Raw genomic sequence first — 23220 nt, 5'->3', positions numbered from 1 at the left:
GCTGATGAAGCTGAGACTTCCGTTTTTGAGTCTGCTTTGCGTTTTGTTGGGATGTTTTGGAAAATAACGAAACATAGAGGATACTGCCATCTGAGAGCCTCAGGAACATGCTGGCAAATAATGAAAGTGCCTTCTCTCAAATTACCTCTCTGGAGGGAGCTGAAAGAAAGAGTTCCCTCTGGGTGCTCTCTTTACCATTACAACCCAGGCTCCATATTAACTGATGTTGGCTGTGGGGGACTTTTCCTACCTCCGGTGGAGGCAGTATTTTATGTTACTTTGTAACAGTTCCCTTGACTGGAAAATGAGAATGTTTTCCTGGTGGTTGTTGTTGTTGGTACTTTTACAGTGGACTGCCAAGCTAATTTAGGAACTTCTCCATGGGGTGGCCCCTACACAGGATATCAGACACCACACATTGAAGACACGCACAAACTACACCACAACAATAGAGCCCAAATGTGTCTAAAACAAATGTATAACAATGTATCTTTTAGCAGAGAGACTCATACTTTATTTTGACAAATTTAAGATAGAAAAATATCATAAAGTGAATATAGCAGTTGCTGTCTTTGTCACAGGGTCTGGGATGTGCAGGGTGACTCGGGAGAGCCGGCTTAACTGGATGGTCTCACGTCTGCTTGGGCTTCAGTTAACACGGAATTATTTCTCAGCCTTTGCATTTGCTTGAAAGAATATAGGACGCAGTAAGACTGGCTTCTCAAAAGGTTATGGCATTCAATAATAGATATTATGAAGCCATGAACCCAAACAACCTTTAAAATATTTTTATAATTACTAAAAGCCAACTTCGACCTTCAGGTTTGAAGCTATGAACTCATATATTCAAAACAGCTTTAACATTTTCTACCAATATATAATAGAGTAACAGAGCACTTAATTGTTTTTTTGAGTGAAGAAAAATGAGAGTAAACCTGATATTTTAGATGACTATAAACAGTAAACGTCAACTCAATATATACGTGTGTATATATGTACGTATACGTGTATACGTACGTATATATGCATGTGTATAATAACTTCAGTAATATACTCTTGCTCAGCTGGCCATGAACAGTGCAGTTCTATCACTGAAGATGTATCCCCGTATGTCCTCTTTGAGCTTATTAAGTGCTGTCATCTGTCTACACTCCGTCTCTGGAGGGGGTGGGTTGAGGAACTCCTAGTGCATGCCACCGTTCGGTTATGGTTATAAAGACAGAAAATTCACGTGCAGCCTGCACTGAACATATCCCGCCTGCAGCTGAGACCGCCGCCTCACTTTGTTCAGCACCTCCACATTCCTTTGTCTCTGTGATGCCTCAGGTAAACTCAGGCTAAATAATTCACGCAGCTGCTAATTCTGTTGCTGCCAGTGCGTTTCAGCTTCTTTCTTTGCTTCCCTTCCCCACTCCTCAAAGAATAAAACTGTGCGGCCCCTCATTAAAATACGGTATCTCGAACATACAAAATAAGCGTATGTACATATATACATACATGCGTTTCCTTTTCAAGGACTGGGTAACTCCTCATTTTCTATCAAGTAATCCTTCTTCATATACTTGGTTCCCCTGACTAACCGCCACACTTCGAGGTAAGCATCCTTCAGTGACCTCTTGCTCACTTCCTCCGGGCCGCGTGTGATCTGCGAACTCCGAGCCACCAGCGGGACTCCTCTGGGGCCACCCCTTGCCTCTGGCCCACCCTTCTGAGTGGAGCCACCTGCTGCCTTGCCCCCTTCTGACCCTCCATTTCCATCCTCCGCGGGCAGCTCCTCCATGACGAATGGCAGCTGATCTCCACTTGGCTGTGCCTCCTCTCCCCCAGGCCGCGTCTCTAGGTCCTCGTAGTTGCTTTGCTTTCTGGTCTCCAAGAATTTGGCCACACAGTAAATGATGGAGCCCAGGGTGTTCACCACCACGCCGGCAATGAACAGAGAGGTGGGCTCCACGTCGCTGAAGGCCACCATGCCCACTGTGATGGTGGCGATGCTCTTCACCACGCCCACGAAGCTAGTGGTCACCGCCGAGTTGATGTAGGTGCAGTGCAGCGTGGTGAAGTTCATGGCGCAGCCGATCAAGATGCAGGCCACGAAGATGCAGACCATGGTCGGGTCCTTCCAGCCGGGGAAGGTCCAGGCGCGGATGGAATCGGTGCTGGCGAAGGAGCAGACTACCAGCAGTGGGGTGGCGGACACAGCGATGACGTACTGCGCGGTGAGCGGCCCGTGCTCCGTGTCGGCGCTGGCCTTCTGGATGAGCACCAGATAGGCTGCGTGCACCAGGACTGCCAGCACGCCCGTTACGTACCCTATGGGGTCGCCCGTCAGGTCGCCGGCTCCTGGAGCGCCCCAGAGAACCACGGAGCCAGGGCAGGAAGGAAAAAGAGAAGACACCGGGTTGGCGCGGGTGGGTATTCACTGGGGCAACGCTTAGCCTTGGAGAGTGGACAGGGTTCGCGTCCCAGGTCTGCCCACGGGCACAAATCGGAGAGGCCAGGCTCAGCCAATGCCCAGTTCCAAGCATGAGCGGAGGCGCCTTCCTGCATATCCGGGGCGGGGGGGGGGGCACCCTGTCTAGTTCTGTGCACGACAAAGGACCGGGAGGGAGCAGATGCCCTCGGGGTAGGCACGGAGGTCACCCAGGTGCGTCGTACGCTGCCCCCGCTCTGTTGGGCCGCGGAAGGAAGACGGATCCCCAGCCAGTATCTTCTAACCCCAGGCGGGCTGGTCGCCAAGCGAATGCCTCCCTCTCGACCTCCGTGTGAAGGTTCCCGGTTCCCGCCGGCTCCCACCCGGCTCAGTCCTTCAAGCTCGGCCCTCACGTGGGTCTTAATCCACCCACCCCCGCCCCCACCCCTCCTCGCGCCGGGAGCGCCTCGCGTGGGGCCAGAGACCCTAAACTAGCTCAGGCGGCTCAAGCTTGGTTTCCATCGTCCCCCGCCCCCCACCACTCCAGCCCCGCGTGACCCAGGGAAGTTCACCGCCTCCGCCTCCTGCAAACCCAGTCTGCTCCGGCTCCGGCGGCTCTCGACCCTTCCCGGGGGAAGGAAGGGGTGCGGGGCGGAGGAGAGGGGAGGGTGGAGAGGGGAGGCGGTGAGCTGGGAAAGCGGAGAGGGCGATAGCTAGTTAGGCAGGGGCGGGGGTCGGAAGCCAGGACTGGGGGGAGGGGTACGCTCTGAAGCAGGAAGTCGGAGCGCCGAAAGGCTCGGCGGGGTCCCAGAAGTCCCGTGCGCGAGCCGAGCAACCACATTCAAAGTCTCTCTCTGCCTCGGTCTCCCCACTGGAAGTGCGGGCCTGGCACTAAGCGATCCTCGTAGCCTCGGTCCGGTGGGGTAGGGTGGGTCGGGGGCGGGCGGGCGGGGGTCGGGCTCACCTGCCAGGGCGGCGCCGCAGGTGGTGATGAGCACCGCGGCGAGCACCCCGGGCGAGGGCGCGCCGTTCTTGAGCACCAGGACGCCGATGAGCATGGTGACCAGGGGCAGGCAGCGCTTGAAGACCACGTACATGGGCAGGCTGAGGCCGCGCAGGGACCAGAGCGTGAGGCTCGACTGCAGCGTGGAGAGCACGGCGACCCCCGCGAAGGAGCGCGCCAGACTCCAGCCGAAGGGGGGCACGGCGATGAGCCCGAGGCGCCGCAGCAGCTCCAGGCTCAGCGCCGCCGTGGAGCTGGTCAGGCACTGCACCAGGGTCAGGAAGGAGAACTGGTAGCGGCTGATGAGAAACTTGAGCAGGATGTTGAGGGAGCCCGAGAAGACCCCGTGCGCGATGGCCACCGAGATGCCCAGCACGCGGCCCCGGCAGAGCTGCCGCATCGCGCCTGCCGCGCCGCACCCGGCGGTGGCGGAGCTCCGGGACCTGCGGAAGGAGAGCGGAGAAGAGAGCCGGGAGCAGCGGAGCGAGGGCGGCGGGGGTGCCCGCCCAACGCCGCGGCCAAGGGCAGGGGGCGCCGGCTCCCCGCAGAGGGCAGCTCCAGCCAGGCGTCCTCGCCGCTCCACCGCTCCGCGTCCGACTGCCCCGCAGCTCCCGGGAGGCAGTGACGGGGGCGGGGGACTCCGAAAAGTGGCAGGGGTGGGGGGGCTGGTCTGAGAGGAGTGGCGGGAACCCTAGCGACAGCGATTTGTAAGTATGTGACGAGCTGCAATGGGTTGTGTCCCGCGCGGTTTCAGAGTCAGGGCGGACGCTCTGCGCCTGGAAGCCCCCGCCGCTGCCGCACGCGGGACCGGACTCGCACCTCTCGGGCACCCCAGCGCCCACCCCTGGGCGCCGCCCCCCCCCCCCCGCCCCGCCTCCGCAAAAGCCAGAGGCTCCCGCTCGCCTCTTCTTTCCAGCCCCGAACCCAGGAGCGCGGGTTGGGGGATGCCGGGCACAGCCAAAGAAGATTTTAGAAACAACAGCCCTCCAGGGTCAAGCACTGTTTTCGAGAACCGCAACAAGTGACAGCACCCCCAGCAACCCTCCCCCGTCCCCACACCCGCAGCTTCAGCCGCTTTTCTATCCACAGTCCCTCCCGGCGCAGCCGCCGGACCATGTCCAACTGTCGGCCAGGAAATGGAAAAAAGTCGGTGCCAGCTGGCTGCGGGGCTTCCCGGTGCTCGGGCGCCAACGCCCCCACATTGAAGGAACCCACGGCCCCAGGACGCCGCCCCGGAGTGCTTTAGGGCGCTAGGGCTGGCTTCTTCCCGGCGCGGGCAACGCGCTCCCCAGTCAGTGCGCCTTCCAGGGAGGGACCTGGGATTACTCCAGTGGCTCGGGGGGTGGGGGGTGGGGGAGGAGGTTTTTTTTTTTTTTAGGGGGGAGGGTCCGTGGCCTCGCCGGGCTGCGGAGCCTGGGGGCGGAGGCAAGGGCACACGTACGTTCCAAGTGGGGCAAAGCCGTGAAATGAGCATAAAAGCAGAACCTAAGTCTCGGGAGGGAGAACCATCCACCGTTTTGGTGGATCGCGGGGGCGACGGTGCCCCAGGGTGGGCGGGAGCCACTGGCCTCGCTCGGAGGTGGAGGGGGTGTGTTGGCAGGGGAGAGAGGGCGTAGCGGGGGCAGGAACCCAGGACCAAGACAGAGCCGAGACTGGACGTAGCTTTCTCTGGATCCCCGGGAACCGAACGCAGCCTAACGGGTAGTCATTGACTGACTGCTCTGGAGAGCAGGACAACCCCTACCTCCTACCTCCCCCACCCCCGGCCAGGGCAGGTCGGCTTCCCGGCAGGACTTGAGAACTATTTACTTGTCTCGTCCGGCCGGAAGAAAAAGGGAATTCTCAATTGCTGCGGGTACAAAGCTTCTGTGACCCTTTGATCTGAATTTCGCTCCCTGGAAAGTAACTCCTAGACCCGGAAACTCAGGAGCGGCAAAGGGGTTCGCTCAGCCCACATCACAGCCAAGAGCCAGGCACAGTTTTCGCGCTGCTTAAAAATTATGGACTTGGCTAGGGTTTGGGAGCGAGGAAGAGAGCTCCAAATTGCTTCGAACCACCTCTCCCTTTCGTTCACTTCTCTTATCCACCCACCTGCAGCAGGATCCCAACCTCCTAACCCTGAACTGCTGCACGAATATGCACGAACCATTTCCTTCGTGATTCTTTTTTCTCCTCCACACTTCCACCTCTGTGCTGAAGGAGACACTTCCAGCCCAGATGTTGAAGCCGCGACAGTTTTTACCAGAGCAGAAAAATAATTTACATCGGGTATTGGCAGCATCACCACAGTCCTTATTCTGGGCCAGCTTTCCAGGAGCTGGGAGCTCACTTTGGTGGGAGAGACCTAGGTCTCAACCAGTCCTCCAGCTCACGTGCCCAGCGCCTGGTAGGGCCACTTTCCGCGCCCCCCCCCCCCCCATTAGGTGGACACTCAAGAAAATGCTTACAAATGGCTCAGTGTGTCAACTTTCCAGGAATACCTCTGGAAAGCAATGTACTGAAACCTATGCTTCCGGTTCCCTGGGAAATTCTTTGTTTTTGTTGCTAATAGCTATGGTTACACACTAGTGGCTATTTCATGGATTCTGTTTTTCATGGGATGTTCTTTTCTTGAGGAAATCAGGTCTGAAGCAAGGGACCCCATGTGTGTAGTATAAGCATATATACAAAGTATACTCAGATTTAAAAAAAACTTTGAAGATTAACTCTTTAAAGAAATCAGCAAATAACAGATCTCTGCTTCTGGGGACCATTCCAATTAAAGGATGGTTTCTTTAAGCCATCTTAAGTGAACATAATAAAGACCTGTCTGCGTAGACCTAGTTTGGGAATGATTCATTTCTGCCAGCAATTATAATTGCTTCCATTTGTGATACTAACATTAGGTAAAAGATTTGGGGCTGATTCAGCTATCTCACCCTTCTCATTTAGGCAAGGAAATTTTGCTTAATATTTGAAACCTACATTGGCATGAAACAGTTCATTTTCTCCACTTTATTGCATATAATTCTTTTCCATTAGGGCTTTTATTTAAAAAAAATTAATACCATCAGCCACACCAATTACTAGATATCTCCTAAAGAAAAATGGGAAAAACAAGAATACTATGTTTAGCAAGGTTAATTGAACAAGAATGTAGATCTGAAGGTCAAAAAGCTATTTGACCTACTGGTACCAAGGGTCTAGACTCAAGCTCCATTATCTTTGGAGCTACCTAATACATACTGATCGCATTAAATAAATCCTTCAGTTCATTCATTTGGCAAACATGCAAAGCAAGTATTTTGGGCCAGGCACTTGGTTAGCCACAGAGGATTCAAAGATGAGCGCTCATCTTAGTTCTCAGGAATTCGCAGGTGCAGGTGAGGCAACACAATGATGCATAGGCAACAGTGGGGTCGTGTGGCAGAAACAAGAGACCGCTAAGGAGGGAAATAATATCAGCTTTAGAAGGGGGTATCAGAGAAGACTTCCTGGGGGAGGAAATGTGTTCTTATTTCATTATTTTTAATTGTAAAAGTAACCCATTCTCAGGACGCCTGGGTGACTCAGTCAGTTAAAGCCTCAGACTCTTGATTTTCGCTCAGGTCATGATCTCACAATTCGTGAGATCGAGCTCCACTCAGAGCCTGCTTGCGATTCTCTCTCTCCCTCTCTCTCTTCTCCTCCCCTGTGCACCTTCTCTCTCTCAAAATAAATAAATAAATTTTTAAAAAGTAACCCATTCACGTTATAGTATGTAAAAGGAAAACAAACTTTATAACAATAACTAAACATGCTATCTTCAATATTCCCCACCACCAACCCCACACCAACCCCACTGCGCAGAGTTGGGGGGGTGGGGGGTACTGGTGTAAACCTTTAAGTTTTTCATGTATATATATTTACACAAACAGAATCCCCTTTTAAAAAATAATAAAATTAGGACATTTACATATTTGTCTATAATTTGCTATTTTAAAAAGCATATTGTGGGGCACCTGGGTGGCTCAGTTGGTTAAGCATCCTACTTCGGTTCAGGGCATGATCTCGAGGTTCATGAGTTCAAGCCCTGCATCGGGCTCTGTGCTGAGAGCTCAGAGCCTGGAGCCTGCTTCGGAATCTGTGTCTCCCTCTCTCTCTCTGCCCCTCCCCCACTCGCTCGTGAACGCTCTCTCTGTCCTCTCAAAAATAAACATTAAAAAAATTTTTTTAAGATACTGTGGTAACAAGCCCCTAAGATCTCTGCTTCCTCGTATTCACACCTTTGGTTAACCCTCTTACTTTTTACCAGGGCTGGTCTGTGTGACCAATAGGACACAGCAGAAGTGATGGTGTCACTCCCCAAGGCTCGGTTATAAAAGCCTGAAGCTTCTGTCTTGAATTTTCTTTCTCTTTTATCATTCAGTCTGGAGGAAGCCAGATGCCATGTTATAGGGACACTCAGGCCACCTGTGGAGGGTCCCACCTGGTGAGTATGTGAGGCCTGCTAACGACCAGGTTGATCCAGGCTGATCCTTCAGCCCCTATTGAGCTTCTGATACCTGCAGAGCCAGGTGACAGCTTAACTGCACTGTCCTGAGACAGTCTGAGCCAGAACAACTCAGCTAAGCTACGCTTGGATTCCTGACCTATAGAAATTCTAAGATAAATAAATGTTTGTTTTAAGCTGCTATGTTTTGGGGTGATCTGTTACACAGAAATAGATAACTAATACACATATCAATAGCAGGGTGTCTTTCCATAGTTCTTATTCTTTTAAATGACTGTTCTATAGTATCACCTTTCCTCTGTAGACAAGCATCTAGATTTTACCCAACAATGATGTAATGGATACCCTTGGACATTTGTTCTTACATACTCTGTTAGTATTTGGGGTGTCAGGGTACAGACGGGGAATCCTAGGACTGGAACAGCTGAGTCTGTAACTTAAAATCTTTATTGCCATCCAAAATCTATAAAGAACTTATTAAACTCAACACCCAAAAAGCAAATAATCCAGTTAAGAAATGGGCAGAAGACATGAATAGACATCTTCCCAAAGAAGAAATCCAGATGGCTAATAGACACATGAAAGATGCTCAACATCACTCATCCTCAGGGAAATACAAATCAAAACCACAATGAGATACCACCTCACACCTGTTAGAATGGCTACAATTAACAACACAAGAAACAACAAATGTTGGTAAGGATGCAGAGAAAGGGGAACCCTCTTGCATTGTTGGTGGGAATGCAAACTGGTGCAGCTGCTCTGGAAAACTGTGTGGAGGTTCCTCGAAAAGTTAAAAATAGAACTATCCTATGATCCAGAAATTGCACTGCTAGATATTTACTGAAAGGATACAAAAATACAGATTTGAAGGGTACGTGCACCCCAATGTTTATAGCAGCATTATCAACAATAGCCAGGGCGCCTGGGTGGCTCAGTTGGTTAAGCATCCAGCTTCGGCTCAGGTCATGATCTCACAGTTAGTGAGTTCAAGCCATGCGACGACGAGCTCTGTGCTGGAACCTGCTTCAGATGCTATGTCTCCCTCTCTCTCTGTCCCTCTCCCACTCGCACTGTCTCTCTCTCTCTCTCTCTCAAAAGTAAACAAACATTGGGGCGCCTGGGTGGCTCAGTCGGTTGAGCGTCCAGCTTCGGCTCAGGTCATGATCTCACAGTTTGTGGGTTCGCGCCCTGCATCGGGCTCTGTGCTGACAGCTTAGAGCCTGGAGCCTGCTTCGAATTCTTTGTCTCCCTCTCTCTCTGCTCCTCCCCTACTCATGCTCTGTCTCTCTCTCCTTCAAAAATAAATAAAACATTTTAAAAAATTCAAAAATAAACAAACACAATAGCCAAACTATGGAGAGAGTCCAAATGTCCACCGACTGATGAATGGATAAAGATGTGGCATATATACCCACAATGGAATATTTCTCAGCCATCAAAAGGAATGAAATCTTGCCATTTGCGATGATGTGGATGGAGCTAGAGGATATTATGCTCAGTGAAATAAGTCAGACAGAGAATGACAAATACCATACGATTTCACCCATATGTGGAATTTAGGACAGAAAACAGATGAGCATATAGGAAGAAGGGAGAAAAAGAAAGAGAGAGAAACAAACCATAAGAGCCTCTTCACGATAGAGAACTGAGGGTTGATGGAGGGAGGTGGGGGGGGGGGGCATTAAGGAAGGCATTTGTGTTGAGCACTGGATGTCATATTAAGTGATGAATTACTAAAATCTACTCCTGAAAAGAATATTACACTATGTTAACTAACTAGAATTTAAGTAAAAAAGTTGAAAAAAATTAAATTTTTTATTGCCAAATTGCTTTCCAAAAAGGTATGTAACAGTGCTCTCACTTTCACTAATATTGGATGTTAGCAATATTTTATTGTTTGCCAAACTGATAAGCAAAAAAATAGAATCAAATCTTTTAATTTGCATTTCTTTATCATCAAATTAGACAAAGTTTGGGTATTTTTTTTTAATTGTTTTAAACATTTGCATTTTTACATCTGTCAATTATCTATTGATATCCTTTGTCCACTCTTACATTTGGCTGTCTCAGTGAGTTTTGAGAGCTCTTTAAATTGTGGATATTAAACAATTTGTTACATATGTTACAAATACACCTTCTACTGTGTCTTCTTTTAGCTTTGCTAATGGTGTGTTTTGTTATTTTAATTTTTGTGTGTTATCAGTCCTTTTCTTTAGTGATTTCACATGACTTTCAAATGATGGATAAGAATTTATCAAACCAATATATACCTAAAAATTAATGTAATATCACGTATCAACTATAATAAAAAATGATTCACTGAGCCAAGAACAGGGCAATCCAGGCACATGGACTGCTTTGAACAAAGGCAGAAATGAAAACTTGCATTATTTATTCAGGGGAGCCTGTGAGCACACGGGTGTGGAGCACAAAGTTGGTGACCACAAGGACAGATGCGATGCTGCAGAGGGGCAGGGGCCACAGTCTGATGAGTGAGCTTGAACTTTTTCCTGAGGGCAATCCTACAGGCAGAGAAAGGTTTTACACTCCAATTGATGTCATCAGATTGCATTTCTAGATCCATCTCCAGTAGCTGTGTTGGGAAGGATTGCTCCAAGGGCACAAAACTAGAAACAGATACCTCATTTGGGAAGGGATTGGATCATCTGCTGGGATTGTCCAGAGAAAACTTAACAATGGCATGAACCAGGGCAGCAGTGGTTGGATTGAAGGCAGGGGACAGAATGGAGAAGTATTTTAGGGGAGAAAAGGGGCAGGACTTATGTGATGCATCTTCGAGTGGAGAGGTGGGAAAAAGGGAAGGCGCAAGAATGGGATTTAGGTCTTTAGCTTGAGCGCCTGGGTGGAGAGTATTGGCACATGGGAGAGCATGTGCCAGAGGAGCCCATTACTGAGAAAGTTGGGTTTGGTTAGAAGAAACTGAGCTGTGGGGAGACCTGGCTGGGGGAGGCAGGAGACATAGACTTCAGCATATCTCTGAAGCAAAAAAATATTTAAGTGGATTATCTCACTCAACAAGAGGCCTGCTAAGAAATCATTGAGTTCATTTTGGGAGAAGCCAAAGGATAGCCAAGTTGGCCAGTTAAAAAGTGCCATGGGCAGAAGAGACAGTAGGCTCTCAGCCTGGATCTCCCTGGGGGTGACATACCTTGGTAGGGTCACTCCAGACCCTGGGGCAGCTTCTTAGCAATTTCGACTTGGAAAACTCCATGTTGTCGCTTCTCTCAGGAATGATCAAAAGCTAGTCACCAGAGAGTTCCACACGTTTACTACTTCTCTGTGGGCCAATTTCTGTTATTCCTAGGAAAGGAAGGCTAGGTGGCAGGACCATGGGTTCGGATCCAGTCAGAGCAAGTTTCACATTCCAGCTTCATACCTGTTGGCTCTTAGGACTCCTGGGGGCCTTCATTTCTCTGTCTGGAAAACTGGGAGGGCTTCCTTTCAGGGACATTATAAAAATCAAAGAAATAACATACAGAAATCATCTCACATTGTGCCCAGGTCACAGAAGAAGTTGGGGAGGCAGGAGGGATGAAAGCTAAGAGCTCAACACCCAAGACACAAGTGCTGTCCAGAGACCGCCCAGCTTGTGAACTACCAAGAAGTTAAAAATCTCGGGAATTCTCTTTCAGGAGAGAATCCAGCCCCTTTCCTTCTAGTTTTCCAATCTTAGCCCCAGGGAACCCACTGGATAAACCCAAACTCTCTCATATTGTGAGACTCTAAGAACCTGAGTTCAGTATTACAGTTTCTGTTCCACACATCTCTAACATCCTACAAATTGAGGGGGAAAGATCAAGAGAGGTGGTAGTTTTTAAATCACAAGTATCTGCTTCAAAAGATACATGACAGATTATTTTAATAAACTCTCTTGCATTCTACAAGGAAAATAAATATGTAATTTCATTTTACTGTGAACGTAAATTCACATGGTAAATGTGATCTGGTTAGGTGTTTTTTTTTTTTTAATTTTTTTTTTTAACGTTTATTTATTTTTGAGACAGAGAGAGACAGAGCATGAACAGGGGAGGGGCAGAGAGAGAGGGAGACACAGAATCTGAAACAGGCTCCAGGCTCTGAGCTGTCAGCACAGAGCCCGATGCGGGGCTCGAACTCACAGACCGTGAGATCATGACCTGAGCCGAAGTCAGACGCTTAACTGACCGAGCCACCCAGGTGCCCCTGGTTAGGTGTTTTTAAAGGTCTATTTTAAATTTGGCTGATACGGAGAGCACCCACTGTGAACCTGCTTTTACTGAACTGTACTTAGTGTGATGTCACTAGTTCTGGAGGGAAGCGAGAAACAGATTGATGAGCCTCATCATCGTGACAGCTGTAAGGATGTGTCTGAGCTCCTTGTTCCTTACATTGTATTCATGTTAAGAAAGCAGTGTCCTCATTAGGGGGCTTCTCAAAAACAATTTAAGACTAAAAAGAGTTGGGATGCCTGGGTGGCTCAGCTGGTTAAGCTTTTGACTCTTGATTTCGGCTCAGGTCATGATCTCAAGGTCATGCATGAGACAGAGCCCAGAGTCGAGCTCTGCACTCTCAGCATGGAGCCTGCTTGGGATTCTGTCTCTCCCTCTCTCTCTGCTCCTCCCCTGCTCACGTGCTCTCTGTCTCTCTCTCTCAAAAAAATAAATAAATAAAATAAACATTTTAAAAAAAGTTGTACTTTTTCCCCAGACCATTAATTCATTTAACAAATATTTACAGAGCACCTTCTAGGTACCAGGCATGGTACTAGGATGAAGTCCTTGCCTTAGGTCTTGGGCACTGAACTGTGTACTCAACCAGGCTTCCTATTTATGTTTCTAGGAACAACTTTCTTTCTTTCTTCTCTTTCTTTTCTTTTTTTTCTTTTCTTTCTTTCTTTCTTTCTTTCTTTCTTTCTTTCTTTCTTTCTTTCTTTCTTTCTTTCTTTCTTTCTCTCTTCTTCTTTTCTTTTTAATGTTTATTTATTTATTTTGAGAGAAAGAGGTAGAGAGCTAGCAGGGGAGGGGCAGAGCAAAGACAGAATCCCAAGCAGGCTCTACACCATCAGCAAGGAACCTGGGGCAGGGTTCAAACTCATGAACTGGGAGATCATGACCCCAGCTGAAATCAAGACACACTTAACTGACTGAGCCACCCAGGTGCTCCAAGGAGCAACTTTCTAAAGCACTTTGAGGCATAGATTTTAAAAAGAATTTTTTTTTAATGTTTATTTATTTTTGAGAGAGAGAAAGAGACAGAGAGTGAATGGAGGAGGGGCAGAGAGAGAGGGAGACACAGAATCTGAAGCAGGTTCCAGGCTCTCAGCTGTCAGCACACAGCCCCATGTGGGGCTCAAACTCACAGACTGTGAGATCATGACCTAAGCCAAAGTCAGATGCTTAACTGACTGAGCCACCCAGGCGCCCCAAGGCATAGATTTTTAAGCTCCACTCATGGCTTCACTTTATGTCTCCTTTTCTTCTATCTTTTGTGTCATCTTGTTTTTGTATGTTGTAAGCTGTCATTTTTTTTCTGGAACAAGTAAATGTGCAATGTAAATATGTTAATTAGGCAATATACATAGGTTCTGATTTATTTTTGTTGTGATTACTGCAAGTGTATTTTGCTTTTTAAAAATCCTCAGTGAGGCGCCTGGGTGGCTCAGTGGGTTGGGCTTTGACTGCTGCTCAGGTCATGATCTCATAGTTGTGAGTTTGAGCCCTGCATCAAGCTCTGTGCTGACAGCTCAGAGCCTGGAGCCGGCTTGGGATTCTGTCTTGCTCTCTCTGCCCCTCCCCTGCTTGTGCTCTCTCAAAAATGAATAAACATTAAAAAAATTAAGAATCCTCAAAACCTTGCTAAAAACTTAATGACAAAATATCATATTATACAGTTGCTTGTTTTACCAATTTTTCCCTTTCCACACATTTTGTTTTTACAGGTCATCTGCACTTACGGATTTTTCAAGGAGATTTAGGGCGGTACTAAGGAGGGTCTATAGTATTACCTAGGGCTACTTTCAAGGGCAACTGCTTGAAACTTATTAGGACCTAACACTTTTTTCCCAGTGACCAATTTTTTAAAAAATTTGATGGTAGAAAAGTAGGAAAGAGAAATACAGAGCAAAGCTTATACTACCTAAAAAGATGTGAATAAATATAAAAAACATGTAAGCTCTTTTTTTTTTTTTTTTAACGTTTATTTATTTTTGAGACAGAGAGAGACAGAGCATGAATGGGGGAGGGTCAGAGAGAGGGAGACACAGAATTGAAACAGGCTCCGGGCTCTGAGCTGTCAGCACAGGGGCCCGATGCGGGGCTCGAACTCATGGACCGCGAGATCGTGACCTGAGCGAAGTCGGCGCTCAACTGACTGAGCCACCCAGGCGCCCCTGTAAGCTCTTAACTCATAGCATTCCATGTTCTTAAAGCATGCCACCCATCCTTGAGACAGTCTCATTCAGTCTCTATGTCAAGAACACAGTAGACACACAATAAATATTGCTGAATAAATCAAATCTATATTAGAGCCCTGTTACTGAACCATAGATAAACTCTATATTACATATAGCACTATATTTATATGTATACTATGTTAGAAAAAGCAACCTTGATAGGATGTCATAAAATCATAAGTAATCAAGAGATGTAGTTTATTTTGATTTTTACCAACAGCAGTGATTATATTTTACATCAAAAGTGGCAGATTAAAAATGAAATATATCACTAACAATATAATCTACAGACCTCCCATATTTTAAACCACTTTATAACACAGAGATTATAGTTTAATGGATACTACAAGATATTCCATCACATCAATTATTTCTTAGGATTTTAAGAAATATGGCTTATGTACCAGGCTTATATGGTGAGCCAAAGTCTTTATCAGCTGCCTCAAAACTGATTCCAGGGTCAATTTTTAAAATTTGAAATCTGCATAGCATACAAAAGCATATCTATGTCATTAATAGTTAATTTATTCCCTGTTAAGTAGTTCTCAGACAATCTCCTTTGTTTCTGACTGGAGGAGTGTATCTCATGCAGGCATAGTAAGGCAAACAGGATCATATATCTTTATCGTTTCATCCCAAGCACAATCAGCCACCTAGAAAACAAAAAGGAAGTAAGAAATCTTACCATTTGCAACAACGTGGATAGAACTGGAGGGTATTATGCTAAGCGAAATAAGTCAGAGACATCATTTGATTTCACTCATGTGGAATCTGAGAAACGTAACAGATGATCATAAGGGAAGGGTAGGAAAAATAAGATAAAAACAGAGAGGGAGGCAAACCATAAGAGACTCTTAAATACAGAGGACAAACTGAGGGTTGATGGGGGTGAGGAAAATGGGTGATGGGCACTGAAGAGGGCACTTGTTGGGATGAGCACTGGGTGTTGTATATAAGTGATGAATCACTGGAATCTACTCCTGAAGCCAAGACTACACTGTATGTTAGCTGACTTGAGAATAAATTAAAAAAATGAAAAAAAGAAAGAAAAGAAACATAATCTACAAATGTTCCAGATAGGCAGCAAATGCGGAAGTCATTTAAAGTGGGAGTAGATTCACCCACTGGGAGCCATTATTTTAAATAGGAAGGTCTATTTTCCCTTTTTCAGATACACTTCACGGATTGTTTCCAATTGACAGAAGTTGCCTGTAAGGATTTCCTGCCCCTATGACCTTACCTGGGCCCCACCTCACCTCCGAACCAAATAATCCCCTCTGTGTCCCAAGGTAAATGTTGAAAAAACCCACTCGTAAACTGGGAACCAAAGCACCATGCTAGGTATTATGGGGATAGAAAGGCGATAAAGTATAGCTCTTGCCTTCACAGAATGGTTCACACAAGACCCAAAGTGGAAAGTCCTCTAATAGAGACTCTCAGAGGAGGAACTATCTGAATCCAAGTGGGGTGGTGTCAGAAGACTTCACAAATGCTGTGGCATTCACACTGGCCCTCTTTAGGGGCAGACACGGGAGACAAGGAAATTTAGGTCTAAAAAATCATAAAAACATGAAGGGAAGAAAGTCCATGGTGCTCAGGAACTGTGTTAAAAACCTTGTGAGTATCACAATGTATCAGAGTATAAGATTAACATACAAAATCAACCGTATTTCTATGTACTAGCAGGACAGAATTGAAAAATTCATTTGCAATAGTATCAAATAACAAAATACCACATTTAACAAAAGACGTGCAAAAGAGCCACACTAAAAATGAAAACACTGCTAGGAGAAATTGAAGAAGGCCTAAATAAATGAGGAACTATGTTCATGGATTCCATATCATTAACAATTTAATTCTACCCCCCCCCAATAATTTGTAAATAATTCATTATCTCAGAAGGTTTTTTTTAATGAAAACGGACAAGATGAATTTTAAAGTTTATGTGGAAATGTAGAGGACCCAGAGGAGCCAAAAGAATCTTGAAAAAGAACAACAAAACTGTACTATTTACACTACATGACTCAAGAGTTACCATAAAATTATAGTAATCAGAACAGTGCAATATAGGTATAAGGATATACAAGTAGATCAAGGAACAGAAGAGAGTTCAGGAATAGACTCCAGACTTGGAAAATACCTTTTCAACCAATGTACCAAAACAATTCAATAGAGAAAGGAAAGTCTTTACAACTAATGGTGCTAGAACTGGATATCCATATGGGAAAAAAAAAAATGAATCTCAGCCCCAACTTCACACCATAAACAAAAAATAATTTCCGGTGGGTGGGCCATAAACCTAAACATAAAAGCTAAACATATAAACCTTTAAGAAGAAAACATAATATATATCATCATATATATATATCTTATATATTCTAAAACAGGCAGAACTTAATCTAAGGTAAAAAAAAAAATAGGGTCATGTTTTGTTTTGTTTTGTTTTGTTTTGTTTTGTTTTAGTTGGAGGTGGATATGGGGATAGGGAGAGACTGGAAAGAGATAAAAGGGAATTTTGGAGGAAGATGTAAATGTTCTCTATTGCATTGGGATTAGATTACAGAGTGTATCTGTCAAAACATATATCTAAGACTTGTACATTTTGATGTATGTGAATGATACCTAGAAGTAGTAAGAATAATAATGACAACAATAATAATAACTGAATGGGGATGGGACATGAGTAGTGGAATAAATAAAACAAGAACGTTGATCATCGTTATGCTGGGTAATGGAAGTTCATTATCCTATTCTGTTTACTTTTTAGGCACTTGAAATTTTTCACAATAAAAAAAACAATACAAGAAAAAATGTAGACAGTGACATGAAGGATGAAGTGGCATGAGAGAGATTTTGACTAAAGGTATTTTCACTCAATTTCCCATCCTTTAATGGTTACAAAGGCTACAAGTTTCACAAGGGAACTCAAAGTCTTAGTGGACAGTCTAATCATCTGGCTGTCAACTGCGTCCAGGAACCCCTCAGATTAATCTGAATATATTAACTCCTTATCACTCAATAACAGTATTTTAGATCAGAATCCCAACTATAGAGAATAGTAGAGACCTTTTAGTCAAACTTTTTAATTTCAGCATTAAATACCAGACTCTTCAACATTTGGTTGCTACCTACTTCTTTTGTTTCTTATTGCAGAGCCTACAGTCAAGTCTGGGCCTCTTGTCCTTGTGTTCTTGTCCTTTTCCCAATCCCCTCCTGAGTAACCTCTCTTCTCCCTCTCCTTCTGTCTCCTCCTTGCCTTGTTCTGCCTGGAGATGATATCTCTCTTCTGAAGAATCATTTAAGCATCACTTTCTCTGTCTTCCATAGCACCTGCACTATTCGGCTGTATGTATTTATTGCTATGTGTCTTCAGCTCTTTGAGGGCATAGATCATGTCTTGGTATAACAATAGTGACTCAATAGATACTAGCTCAAATAATGTATTTTACAGATTAAGATTATAGAGATTATCGTGTTCTCATGTTCATACTAGAGTAGCAGAGCTGGAACCAGAACCTCAATCAATGGAGTCTGTCCACTATAAACAGTGCTTCATAAAAGGCCAACTGACATTTCTTACCTGTCTAATCCTGCAATTATAAGTTTTTATATCATGGGATACAAAGATCATTATATTAATTTACCCCTATCTGATCTATGTATACTTTTTCAAGTGCTAGACCTTTCCATATGTTACTTACTCAACTTACAATAACTAAAAAATGTCAAGGCCAACGAATCAGTAAATGTTCACAAATCTATAAGTTAATTGGCATATCAAAAAGACCCCAAACTGCAATGATACAGAATAATGAATAGATGATTCAAATTAATGCAAATAATATTTCTCCATTAAATGATTAATTAACCCCCAGCTACAAGTTTAAAAAAGCTTACAATAAAAAACAATACTGGGATGCCTGGGTGGCTGTGAGTTCAAGCCCAGCAATGGGCTCCACGCTGGGTGTGAAGTCTACTTAAAATAATAATAATAATAATAATAATAATAATAATAATAATGATGATGTAAGAAGAAAAGCACTTTACTAAACCAACAAAGAGGCTCCTGACTCTCTGAGGTAGGCAGGCACAGCAGATTTCCTGGTAAGGAAAGATGACAGTGTGGTTCCTGGCGGTGGTGGGTAGGGCTCTCATTAATGACCACCACCACCTCAATGGCCTCTAGAGGCTCTGCTTCCCACTTAATTCTGTGACTGAGAGGAAACACAGGCTCTTTCTTAATGTCCCTGATTACCCATCTGAGGCCAGCCTGAAAGACATTAAAAAAAATACTTTGCTAAAAATAAGGGTTAACAAAAAGACCAAAAGATAGAAAAGTAGAGCGAATGCCATGAAAATAAACAATCTGCTTTACAGGAAGAGACTGACTCATTCTTTAGCCGGTCACACAAAGTGAGGAATCTTTCCTAGCTCCTATCCTGCTTTTTCACGACAAAAGCCATCTTTCCCTCCCGTCTCCAGGAAGGCACTCTTGGCTATGATGACTCCTTCAAGGCCACACCCGGGATACAGAATGAGAAGAAGACGATAATAGGGTATCTCCTTTCTCATCTACTAAAGATCCTCTTTCTCAGTTTCAGTCTCCGATATGAGGACTCACTTCCTTGCCCATTACCTTGCTGTCAGGAAAACTGAAAGACGGCCATCAGCAAAAAGATTGCTAGGTGTTGTTTTGGGGAAATGCTGGCATTGTCCTAGGGCCCCACAGGATTCCTGAGTCTATAGGGGTCTATGCCTTTCACTGTCTTTGACTGGATTATTTTACAGCTCTGAAAGTCATAGAAAACTGATAGTAATCAAATGATTCTCATCCATTAAAGTTGCAAGTGAATGTTGTCCTGTGGACCTGCAACTGATGCTTCTTCCTACCCCCCAGAGTGAATTCCAACCATTACACTTTATTGCCCTGTGGATATCGACCAGTTTTGCACCTATTAGTAGGTGCATCTCAGCATTCAGTGATTGTCTATATATGTCTGTTCTTTGGTTCTTCTGAGCTAGTTGTAAAATCTATCATGAGTTGCATAAATCTTTAACCCATGTTCATAATACATCTGTGTCAGAGTCATGATCACTGTTTTGAAATTATTCTTTAACATGGCCACAGACAGGAATATAGCTTATTTGCCTCGACAGGGTAACCGTTATTTATTTCTATAGAACGTAACGACCCTTGCTTTCTCACAGGAGATAACACGGTAACAGAAAAGCCATTTCATTAAAAGAACAAACATGAAATGAAAGAATAGGCAGATAATTATGCTAGAAAACAAAGCTAAGAATAATTGCTAAAATTGGGCATGAAATTGAGCTCTACATCTCCTGGCAGCAAAGGCAGAAAAAAAAAAAAAAAAAGCTAACGATAATGTAAGATATGCAAATATCATGATCATTTTACGAGTTCATTGGAAGAGATAAAATTTTTCCTACCACTTGACTGGCTATAAGAGAAATATATAACATGCTTCCATCACAAAAGTTATTCAGTGCCGAAAAAGTGGTTTTACAAAAAATACAAAGTCATTCTTCATATGGCTGTTTTTTCAAACATCTAACCCTGAAATAAGCCAAAAGCATTCTATTCAACTGTTGTTTTCTGGAAGTCTTTCTTTAGGGCAGTGGTTCTTAAGCTTTAGTGTGCTAAAGCACACTAAATCACCTGGGAGACTTGTGAAAACACAGAGGGCTGGTCCCTATCCTCAAAGCACTGGTTCTCAAAGTGTGGTACTGGGGGTCAGCTTCATTGGTATCACCCAGGGCTGACGTACAGCCTGGGATTTCCAAATCAAGCTCACAGAGGGAATTCAGAGTCTGTAAATGCAACATTTTGTGTGTATATATATTTTGGTGGGAGGGTAGAAAGAATCAATCATTTTCTTCAGATTCTCAAAAGAAGTTAATCCAGAGCATTCCCCAACTGAGTATTATAATCACCTAGGGAACATTCTAAAATGTAGCCAGAATGGAGAACCCCAGATAGAGAACACCTGATGTATATCAATTTTCTTAACTGGGCTTTTGTCAAGTGCAGGAATTTTTTTGCTGCTGATTAAAAAAAAATCCCAAATTTAGTAGGATTCAAATCTTCTTCTTCTTTTTTTTTTTTTTTTTTTGTTATTTATTTTGAGAGAGAGAGACAGACAGCATGAGTGAGTGAGCAGGGGAGGGGCAGAGAGAGAGGGAAAGAGAGAGAATCCCAAGCAGGCTCCACACTGTCAGCCTAGAGCCCGATTCAGGGTTCAAATCCATGAACCGTGAGATCATGACCTGTGCCGAAATCAAGAGTTAGATGCTTAACTGAGCGAGCCATCCAGGTGCCCCAGGTTCAAATATTCTTGAGGGAGAATTCTCTTCCTTTCTTGAGAAAGAAAAAGTTCATCTGCCACTAATATAATGGAAAACATCTTGTGCCATATTTTCACATTTATTTAAAATTTAAGGTTCAAATCTGGTAGGTTGATATGTGGTAGGAAGATAGCGAATTGGGAGGAGAACTAAGGAAAAAGAAACATGACTAAACTATCTTTGAAGAAAAACACCAGCCTTCCCTGAAGCATTCCTACACCCAGAGTTTATGTAGCTTCGTGATCCTGTTCTGCATGAGCCAGAATCCAGAATTTCTACTTAAAAACATGAGAAAATTGTATTAATCATGTAAGCTATGTTTAAAACCAATATTTTTATTTATTTTATTTGATATTTGCACTCTGTTGAGGTTTCTTTTTTTTTTTTTTTTTTTAAAGCTTATTTATTTTGAGAGAGAGAGAATGTGTGAGTGAGGAGGGCACAGACAGGGAGAGAGAGAATCCTAAGCAGGTTCCACGTCCATTGCAGAAACCTCAAGCCGGGCTTGATCCCATGAACCCTGAGATCATGACCTGAGTCGAAACCAAGAGTGGGACACTTAACCAACTGAGCCACCCAGACACCCCATCCTGTTGAGTTCTAAATGGACTGAAGTGGTTTAGAGATTAATGCACAGGACAAAATAAAATACAGATTTAGGGGGGAAAAGTCTGTTATAAAAGGGACAAATAGAGCAAAAGCTTTCAGGCATTAGAGCTGAACACATTACAACACTTGTACAATAAATCAGGCCCTGTTGCTTTATGATGACCAGGAAGAAAATGAAGGCATGCTGGGTAATACGGTTTCTGTTTTCTAACAACATTCACATATGGATGTAAACATTTTTGTGTAATTAAACCTGAATAGGGTTTTCTGTGTAATTAAACCTGAAGAGGGTTTTCTTTTTTTAGAGTCAGAAATTATCTATCTTGACCGAATCTGTATTCCTTACGTTTTATATATGGTAAAACTAGTAAATCCTGTTGAATGAATGAATGAATGCACGTTTGAGCACTGGTTTTCCTCCTCCAAGGATTTTCTGGGGTAGAGTCTCATTCATGGGGAGGAGCACCTAGTCAGGTATGAGGTTAGAGATCTCGGTGAAGGCAATAGGTTGTATAGGTTTTACAGGATTTTTGAGTGTCATGAATATTATTTAAAGAGACTTCACAGACAGCTTTCTTTTATGTCCCAGGAACTGTTCGTCAACTATTCCTCTGCATGACAAAGCCATAAAAAACATAATTCATATGTATATATATATATATATATATATACACACACACACACACACACACACATATATTAATTTATTTAACAAATATTTATTGAGCATGTCCTCCATCAGAAGTATGCTGAGGACACTACAGTAAACAAGATGGTCCTGATCTCTGACTCCACAGATCTGGAGTCCAGCAGAGAAATGAATAAGTAAACAGACACAGACAATGCAGCGAGATATGGGCAACGATAGAGGAATTATAGCGTCCAGGACAAGTAGGGAAGGGGTCACTATAACCAAATGTGAGGAAAGTGGATGTATTCAGGGAGAAACATCATCTAAGCTGAGGCTTCCAGGAGAAGTGTGCCTCAGACAGACAGCATTTGTTGTTGCTGTTGTTTGTGGGGGTGGGGACACATTGGAGAGAAGGGACGTGTTCTAGGCAGTGGAATAAATACAAATAAATGAAGGACTAAAAGTTCTAGCTTTAAGACAGCTAAATTGCATTGAAACTCTTAATGAAACTCTTAATCTTTCGAGATAGGCTTTTTTTCTGACTCGTGTCTGACTCCCATCTAGGGTTTCATGAAGGCTGGCTGCCAAGGCCCATCTCGTTTGACCCTCTCCCCTGACGGTGAGTGTGTATGTGGACACCATGGGGTCGGAGCCTGCGGACTCAGCCCCTTCTGCCCAAGGATATTCAAGCGGAAAATTGATTCCTTAACCCGCAAGCTTCTACCGTAGTATGTGTCATCCCTAGGCTGTCTGAATTCCCTTTAATCTGACATCAAAATGCACATCTTCTCATTAAAACTCAAAATTATAGTTATCAACGTTAAAGGAAAAGTAGTCTGTCAAAATGTTATATTTCTTTACTTAATGTGAAACTTGAAGACAGAATCTTCTTCATCATTATTTTTAAAATCTTCTATCTTCTACATAATGAATAACTAATAGGATAAAGTTCCATATAAGTTATATTTTTAGTTATTTTATTTTCACTTTTGATAGCAAAACAAGTATTTCTAAGTTTGAGGAATAAGCACACTAATTAGAAATATGAATTTCCTGCTATGTCGTTTCTTTAAAACATATAATGAAGGCTTCTTTAAAAATGGAATAGAAATGTATTATCAATATAGCCTATTAATTTCTAAATACAGTTATGGCATACACATCATGACAATGTCACACACAGAATGCTTGGGAGCAACTGTATTATACAAATATTTCAGCATTTCCTATGTGCAAAGTACTGGCTAGATTCTACAGCAGGCCCAAGGATATTAAA

General features: G+C 44.1%; 2 protein-coding genes across 2 annotated transcripts in view; both read right to left on the bottom strand.

The window, feature by feature from the left end:
• Positions 1–489: 489 nt before the first annotated feature.
• SLC35D3 (solute carrier family 35 member D3) lies at positions 490–4433 on the bottom strand. The gene is made up of 2 exons (XM_058735403.1): positions 3375–4433; positions 490–2340 (listed from the first exon to the last, which is right to left on the bottom strand). The coding sequence occupies exons 1-2, from the start codon at positions 3811–3813 to the stop codon at positions 1511–1513; spliced, it is 1269 nt and encodes a 422-aa protein (XP_058591386.1). The 5' UTR covers positions 3814–4433; the 3' UTR covers positions 490–1510.
• A 10089-nt stretch (positions 4434–14522) lies between these two features.
• Positions 14523–23220, bottom strand: part of PEX7 (peroxisomal biogenesis factor 7) — a 78858-nt gene continuing 70160 nt past the window's right edge. Inside the window, exon 10 of the mRNA XM_058735402.1 lies at positions 14523–14991. Within this exon, the coding sequence (XP_058591385.1) occupies positions 14923–14991 (69 nt within the window). The 3' untranslated portion in view covers positions 14523–14922. The remainder of the gene's footprint in view (positions 14992–23220) is intronic.

The sequence above is a fragment of the Neofelis nebulosa genome, chromosome 6 (assembly GCF_028018385.1).
Source record: "Neofelis nebulosa isolate mNeoNeb1 chromosome 6, mNeoNeb1.pri, whole genome shotgun sequence".
In the NCBI taxonomy this organism is placed as follows: Eukaryota; Metazoa; Chordata; class Mammalia; order Carnivora; family Felidae; genus Neofelis; species Neofelis nebulosa.
Note: the sequence above shows the minus strand (reverse complement) of the source record. Positions and strands in the feature narration are given on the sequence as shown.